This window comes from Heloderma suspectum, chromosome 4 (assembly GCF_057233095.1).
Source record: "Heloderma suspectum isolate Gila_16-S chromosome 4, 16-S_ref, whole genome shotgun sequence".
Lineage (NCBI taxonomy): Eukaryota > Metazoa > Chordata > Lepidosauria > Squamata > Helodermatidae > Heloderma > Heloderma suspectum.
Window position 1 is genome coordinate 228,078,333 of NC_139461.1, and position 8,450 is coordinate 228,086,782.

At 49.6% G+C, this 8,450-nt stretch overlaps 1 protein-coding gene across 2 annotated transcripts; it reads left to right on the forward strand.

Moving 5' to 3' along the window:
• The first annotated feature begins 611 nt into the window (after window positions 1–611).
• DMRTA2 (DMRT like family A2) lies at window positions 612–3,703 on the forward strand. 2 transcript variants are annotated; one of them, XM_084848265.1, is made up of 2 exons: window positions 612–1,109; window positions 2,597–3,703. In XM_084848265.1, the coding sequence occupies exons 1-2, from the start codon at window positions 612–614 to the stop codon at window positions 3,701–3,703; spliced, it is 1,605 nt and encodes a 534-aa protein (XP_084704391.1). The 2 variants fall into 2 exon arrangements, with proteins under 2 accessions (XP_084704391.1, XP_084704392.1); XM_084848266.1 differs by having other exon boundaries at window positions 612–1,095; window positions 2,622–3,703.
• The last annotated feature ends 4,747 nt before the right edge of the window (window positions 3,704–8,450 follow it).

The window sequence follows — 8,450 nt, forward strand, 5'->3', positions numbered from 1 at the left end:
GGAACAGGGTCTAGCTGTGCTTTGCGGAGCAGCCGGGAAGAGATGGGATGGGTCGGGTGTCATTTCGATGGCTCGGGGACTTTAGGGCTTTGACTGATCCTTAGCCGCGAGGAGGCCCCTGCTCCCCCCCCCCCCCCAGCCAGGGGCTGACACTGATTCTGTGGGACTACGTCAGAGAAGCAGAAAGGGTCGGGGACACTGCTTTGCCTTGGTCTTAAGACTACGTAAAACAGATAGTGTCCTAGGGAAGGGCGGAGACTGCAGCGGCAAGGGAGGACGCAAAAGTTTCAGGGTTGTTTCGGGTGAAGAAAACTTCCTAGACCTGCGCAAGTTGCCCAGTTTAGAGCTGCTGTCGGAGTTTGGAGGACTGATGTTAGGGGGTTTGAGGAAGCTGTTAAAGATCTCTGGAGGTTTATGAAATAGGCGGGCGATTCTTAGGGGCCCCGGGTGTTTACATAGCACCTATCCTGGGGGGCGTTAACAGAGAGCGGCCAGCTTTTAGGGGAGCTCGGCGCCTGAGTAATCGGAGTGCGGGCGGGGGGGGGGGCGGATAAGGCCCGGCGCGTCTTTGACTCCCTGCTCGAGAGCCGCGGCTCCCCTTCCCTGTCAGGATGGAGCTGCGATCTGAGATGCCCAGCGTGGCCGCGGCACCCCCTTCGGTGCCCCCCAGTTCGGTGGCGGCGGCGGCGGCGGCCGCTGCGGCCAGTCTGCCGGTGAGCGTGGCCGGGAGCCTCCTGCGAGCGCCGCCGCTGCTCCTGCGAGCCGCCGAGAAGTACCCGCGCACGCCCAAGTGCGCCCGCTGCCGCAACCACGGCGTGGTGTCGGCGCTCAAGGGCCACAAGCGCTACTGCCGCTGGAAGGACTGCCTGTGCGCCAAGTGCACGCTGATCGCCGAGCGCCAGCGCGTCATGGCCGCCCAGGTGGCGCTGCGCCGGCAGCAGGCGCAGGAGGAGAACGAGGCCCGCGAGCTGCAGCTGCTCTATGGCACCGCCGAGGGGCTGGCCCTGGCCGCGGCCAACGGCATCATCCCGCCGCGGCCCGCCTACGAAGTCTTCGGCTCGGTGTGCAGCGCGGACGGAGGCTCGGGGGGTTCAGGTGAGGCAGCGAGCGCACCCCGATCCTAAGAGCTGGGCTGCGAGCCACACATCCACACACGCCCCGTCCCCCGCACACCAGTGGGATGATGTAGGTGGCCGCCCTAAACAAGCTTACAAAGGAGTAAGTCTCGTTGAGGTCGATGGAACTTACTTCCGAGTAAACACGCGTAGGTTCCTGTGCTTAAAACCTGATTGGCTCCAACGGGACTTAAAGGCGTTTAACTTTCTGGGAAGTGTGTATCCCATCTTCAGGAGAGTTTACAGAATGGAACTCACTTCCAGCTGAGCGCATAGAAAAAAGTCCAGGGCTTAATATAACCCACTTGAATCTGTCCACCTAGCTTCTCAGCCAATCCGTATATTCTTCGTCGCGTGTTCACTTTTTCTACCACTGTCTACACCTCCCCTATCCGCCCCTGCACGCACACACGAAACAGCCTCTTCCCAGTCTATTTTTCTGTCCATCTCCACCACGTACCACCTCTTGCGTTCATTGTCTCCATTCATTCTCACGCCATCTGGGTCTCTCTCTATCTCCACATCTACCAACAGCTCATCCCTACTTGTTGGAATTAAGCCCCAGTTATGTCAGTGGGTCATGATTTCACCTGATATGTTTATGATAAGGTGTTACCGGGTTGCTTACAGCCTTAAATAAGCTCCGTTGGAATCAACGGGTCTCCAAGCCTAGGTGTTTAACATTGAGGCACCAGCCAGCCATATATCTTGTATATCTTTTATATACTCTTTCTGTAAACTCGGAAAGGGTTCACCCCTTTTAAACTATCCTCCATACTTATTCCCTATCTGTCTATCCAGCTGTACATCCACAATTCCTTCCTTTCAGACCCATCTATGACCAGGGCTTACTACCTCTATGATGCATCCATTTTATTGCTTGAAGCCTCTGTTTACGCAGAAGTAAACAGGCGTCAATTGGATTTTCTTCCAGGTAAGTACGTTTAGGATTGCCACATTGTCAGTGACCGCTCTGAAACAGGGAGCCCGGCGGCAACTTGCGTCAGCTTCGCGTTAGAGTTCTTTCCTGGACTTCTTGGCGAGCGCCCTCCGCCGCCGCCTCGGCCTCGCTCGAAGAGGCGAGAGAGAATGGCGCCCTCTGCCGACCCCAGCGATCTGGCCCTGTCTAGAGGTGCTGGGTGGAGTGGCGAGCGGTGGCCTCGTTTGCTAGACTGGCTCCCTAAAAGGGTCACCAAGGTGGCATCCGCCAGGAGGAGGCCTCTGGGATGGGGAAATGAGGTGGGTGCACATTGGTAGGAAGCCAGAACAGGCAGGGCGGATGACGGACCGAGTGGATGAAGGCAGGCTGCTGGGCACACCGCACCTAGTCTGGAGATGTGCGGGTTGAAGGCAGGGCGTGGGCGTCTTGTGGTGTGTATGGGTGTTTAACTGCAGTGAGCCCATTTTGGCCGGCTGGGTGTTGGGCTGAACTGAGCTCCCTGTCTGCTGCGAAGTCCACACCCCGTTATGTTGAGGTTGAGAGCCGTTCTGTCTTTTCTCTGCCAGAGGTCAAGCTGCAGAAATTCGAGCTGTTCCCCAAGACGCTTCTGACCAACCGGGCCGTGACCCCTCAGCAGGCCAAGCCCCTATCGCCGGATGGAGCGGACGGCGCGCCAGGCACCTCATCCCCGGAGCCCTCCCGCCACGGCTGCGGCTCGGGCTCGGAGAACGGCGACGGCGAGTCCTCCGTCAGTTCGCCCGTCTCCAAGGGCCCCAAGGACGGCAGCGGCGGCGGCGGGGCCGAGGAGGAGAGCCCCGGCTCTATCAGCCCGCTGGGCTCCGACTCCGGCTGTTCCGAGGTGGAGCGGGAAGAAGCGGGGGCCCCTTCGCCGGGCCTGGCCGCGGCGGCGGCGGCGGCGGCGGCGGCAGGGGGGAGCCGGCAGCAGCGGACCCCGTTGGACATCCTGACGCGCGTGTTCCCCGCGCACAAGCGCAGCGTTCTGGAGCTGGTCCTCGCCGGCTGCGGCGGGGACGTGGTGCAGGCCATCGAGCAGATCCTCAACAACCACCACCACCACCCCCGAGGAGGAGGCAGCCCGGGCCAGGGACTCGCCGCCTCCGGGCTGAGCTCGGCCGGGCCGGACAAGGCGAGCGACGAGAGCTGGGCGCGGGCTGCAGGAGACGCGCCGGGAACGCTGGGCGGCCTGCAGCCTTCGCCCGCCGGCGCCGCCGCGCACCACCGCCCCCTGCTGGCCGGCGCCATGACTCCCGCCATTGGCGCGCTGGGCAGCCGCTCGGCCTTCTCGCCTCTGCAGCCCAACGCCACTCACTTCGGCGCGGCGGCGGCGGCCGAGGCCAGCGCGTACCCCCTGGGCACGCACCTGGGCTTGAGCCCGCTGCGGCTGGCCTACTCGGCGGCGGCGGCGCACAGCCGGGGCCTGGCCTTCATGACGCCCTACTCCACGGCCGGCCTCATGCCCACGCTGGGCTTCCGGCCGCCGATGGAGTATGCCTTCAGCGACCTCATGCGGGACAGATCCGCCGCCGCCGCCGCTGCCGCCGCCGCCGCCGCCAGCGCGCACAAGGAGCAGACCTACCCGAACGGGCTCTACGGGCCCCTGGTCAACAGCGCCCAAGAAAAGCAGTAGGGCCGCGCGGAGCCAAGGACAGCGAGCCCAGACCTCACGCGGACTGCAGATGTGTCAGTATGTAAATATATGCATAGAAAGATATATGTGTGCGCGTGTGCGTGTGGAGAGACAGAGACTGAAAGGTGTTGGCACGAGCGGACCAGAGGAAGAAGGGTGGAGAGATCCTGATCTTCAGGCTGCTATGGAGTAACATGATCTAATAACCAAGAGTTTTGTCTCCCGCAGTGACCGCAGCAATTATTAAAGATAATTTCACTCAGATGCGAAACACGTCACTTGGAAATAAGTTCCCTTGGAAGTGCATCAGTGGAGCTCCTTCCACGCTGAAGCCTTGGGAGACTCAGCGCGAGAGGGTTTTTTCACAGCTACGATTTCAAGTAGCAACCAATAAAAAGAACGCAGTCTCCCTGCTTTATGGTGCATTCCCATGCGCGTCTACTTGTAAGTAAGCCCCATTGAGTTCAGTGGGACTTACTTTCTCAGGTAAGTGTACATAGGATTTCAGCCTCAATGAATGGGATGTTTAGCGCAAGCTGGCATTTTTCAAAATGTAAGAGCACAAAAGTTATAAAATATATATACAGACACCAATTATGCAGAATTCTGTTGTTTTCTGTGACTAACAATGGAAGTTAACCTTGCCCCAGCCCCCAGCCCACCTCAATTGCCCCCAACTGATGTAGGTTGTCAGGATTTCATTTCACTCTGTTTGTTGCAATGAAAAGTGATCAAATGTATGGGACTTGACAAACTTCTAGATGTATTGAATTTTTTAAAAGGTAAACACATTTTTATTGTTAAAATTGTCAATCATTTTTATCTTTTGCTTATGCCCATAAGCATGGATATTCCTCTTGGTGCGTTGTGAGATATATATATATATATATATATATCCCCCATACATATATATGTATCCAGCAAGTGTATAGTATAATGTTATAAAATGAAAATCTAAGTTATTAATGTAATTTGTAGGTGAATTTAGTATTAACGGTAAACTAAAAGATTAGTCAGTTTTCAGTTTTAATCATATGACGTATAGAGATTAAATATATTGTAAAGAATTTTAATGCTTCTTTTTATTCACCCACTGGGGGGAAAATACAATTTGTAAATAAGGTTGAAAAGTAGATATATTTGTAATTGTTCTTTGGACTTGATCCAAATCCTGTGACTGACATCATTTTAATGAGTGATCCGCAAGAAAAAAAAGCTCTCTGGTTCCAGTGTAGCAAACGTCTTGCTGTTTCAAACAGTTTTTGTCTTTTCTCTATGTTTTCATTTCATAGAAATCCTAGAAATAAATGTTATTTTGTATTAAAACCCATGTTATCCATAACTCCTGCTGTTTTTATTTGGCAGTGTTTTGATATACCCTCTTAATGACAAGTCACTGCGAAGTTGTAACAAATTCCAATCTATAACTGACTGGTTTAAGGCAATTTGTCTGAATTCTCATAATTCTACTAATCAAATTGTGGATCAGGCTGCTCGACATGCTTCTTAAAATGTTAATTAGTATACCATATTTGAAATACACAATTACAGGAAAATCTGTAAACAATACAACAGAGTATACAAATCGGCAGTTAAAAAACATACCATGAAGAGAAATAATGTTTTATCTGGGTTCTTTTTTTATAGTGGTTTTGGAAAGACATTACAGGTAGTATTTTGAAAAATGTATTTTATATTTTATTGATCTATTCTGCAAAGGATTGTTTATTTAAAATTTGTTTCCAGTGTTGAATTTGGAATACGATCCTAAATGCACATCTTGGAACGGAGTACGATTCAGACAACAAAACTCTAAGGGTGCGATCCTATACACAGCTACTTGGGAATAAGCCCCATGGCTAAGAATACGTGTATAGGATTACGCTGTCAATGTGTTTTGGATTGAGTGCAAGGCTGTGTTGCAGTCATACACTCTTATACCCTCCTGGGCTGCAATCCTTGTATATAGTAGGAAGTGATACCCGTGGAGCCCAGTGGCAGTTCCTCCCGAGTATACATATTTAAGATTGCAATGTTAATGTCAATGGGATTTGTGCCCATAATTCCACTGGATTATAGCCATTGTGTGTAATATACTTAAATTGAATTTTTGTATTGCTGATTTCTTTAGCAGTTTTGTGATCAACATGAGCAACTTCCGTCAATTCAAAAGCAGAATGCTAATTCAATTGAATTTAGCAAGAGAACGTAGATATTATTTTTCTTTTAGAAATCCCCTCCCCTCATTTATTGCAAATAGGGAAAGGCAGTATATCTTGAATTTCGGGAGGAGAGGCTTTCCTGTTTTTAGTCCACAGATTGTCTAGTTATTCTTCCAGTGAAACTGACCAACATTCTATATACAACGCCCGCTCACTTGGAAGTTTATTCAAGTCAACCGTCAGTGTGTTGACTTGAAACTAAATTTAGTGTAAACCAATGAGACATACTTAGTTTTGAGTAATTTGTTTAGGATTGGGAGTTCCTGGAAATATATACAAATCAGCCCTAATTGCACTTCCTGGGAAGTACATTCAATAGCTAAAAAAATACGTTTAGGAAAGGCAAGCTAGAAACAGGATTCTCTTTCTTTCTGTAACTGGTAAATGGATGACAGGCAACAAAGCTCGTAGGAATTTCATACTGTACCTCCAAAATGGCAGTGCTTATATAGGAGGGATTTTCTTCTCTATCCTGGGGAGTGTTTGGCCCAGGAAAACTATTACTCACAAAGAACAAGTTCAGTGCATGGTTGAATTAAGACTGTAAAAGCTCCTAAAATTGGTTGGTATGGAAACCTAATCCCACCCAACTGTTCTGTAGCGCAGCTGGACTGTTTACTTTCTCACTTCAAATATAACTGTGTAAACATTGGCTTGAAACTGACAGCTCTGCTCCTATAACCAGTTAATATATTGGGGTGGATGGGTGGAAATGTGGATTCCTTCGTGGATATTGGAAGAAGATGGGAGGGGATAATAATAATAATAATAATAATAATAATAATAATAATAATAATAGAAAACCCTCGTAACAAGTAAATTGCCATTTTATATCCTCTTTTGGAAATGTCTTAAACACTATTGAAAGGCTTTGGGTGTGTTATGTCAGTGCAATCCTGTGGATGTCTACTCAGAAGTAAGCCCCCTTGAATTCAATGGGGCTTACCCCCAGTTAAGTGTAGGATTGCAGCCTGTATGTGTTAAATATTGTAGATTACACTTTAAGTTAATTCTTTGACCCCAACCCCTAAAGCGGCCAAATCAGTATCACAAGGGAAAGGGTTTTTTTGGTTTTTTTTTTTTAAGAGTCTCAGGTTCCGAAAGTGGTTGAAATGTAATATTACTACAATAAAATGGTTTAATAATGAAGGGCTTTAATAGTGAGCTAATTTGATTGAGTTTCCTAATTCCACTTTAATTGGAAAAAAAAAACCTGGAGTTGCCTGCTCGGTTATAATGTGAGAGGGTTATGTTAGACGGAGGGCGAGTGGGCGGGAAGGGAGCCACAGGGAGAATCATATGTACTTGAAGTGTTAGAGTCAATCTCTCTCTCTGTGTCTCTCCCTGTCTCTCTCTGTCTCTCTCTCTCTGTGTGTGTGGTGTCTATTGGGGCATCTGATTACTTGCAAGCTGTATCCCAGATCTGGGATTACGAGGAATGGGGCTACAGAGGACATTTTTTTCTTTTTACTTAAGGCAATAAGGTGGACACAGTTGTCACTTTCCAGCTGTGGAGAGGCTAATGATTTAGGAACCCCCCTGCGCTGCCCCCACTCCTTGGAAACAGGAGCAGAATGAGCTGAATACATTGTTTCAGTCTCCCCAAGTCGCTTTTAGACCAGCTTTTAATGAGACTTCTCCACAGACTCATGGGTTTTGAGGTATCTCAGAGGTTATCTAGTCTAACCTTTAAGTCTTTGGGATTTTCTGGACTTAAACTGTCTAGACATTGATAAAGTCAGAATTGGAAGGGACCAACCCTGCCCACCACGCCCTAAGCAGATACAACAGTCCACTAACTTTCCAGCCAGCTTGCATAATCCACACCATGGTATGCCATACGCAGAGAGGGGGAACACTTACTGCAGAAAGGTACCTGCAGAGCAGTAGCTCTAAGGGCACAATCCTATGCATGTTTAGACAGACAAAAGTCCTACAACTCCCAGCATTCCTCAGCCAGCATGGGAAATGCTAGGAGTTGTAGGACTTTTGTCTGTCTAAATATGCATAGGGTTGCATCCTAAATGACTTAAGAAAGTGAGCAGAGCCAGACACTGCAAGGGAAGGATACTCTATCCAATTTGACAGGGGTGGAGGGTGGGTGACCCGGAGAAAATCCCTTCTAGACCACAAATATGGCAATCAATCAGAACTTGAGCATAACTGACCCCCCAACACTGCCGCCATGAAGTTACAGCTTAAAAACCACCCAGTAAAGCAGACTTTATTGGCAAACTGGTTGGCCAGTTTGCTAACCAGTTTGGAGGTATTTTTCTACTATCTAAGCTAAAAGGAAAATTACTTCTTGTTCTTCCTCCTGAGGTCTTGCCGAGGAGTTGTCCTCTCTGTGGGTTAAATCAGGGGTGAGGAACCTGTTGCTGGATTACAACTCCCATCAGCTCCAGCCAGCATGGCCAGTGGTTAGGGATGTTGGGCAGTTGTTCAACCACATTTGGAGGGACACAGGTTCCCCAACTCAGGTTTAAGTTTTCCATGACCAACAAGATATAATGATCAACTTTCCT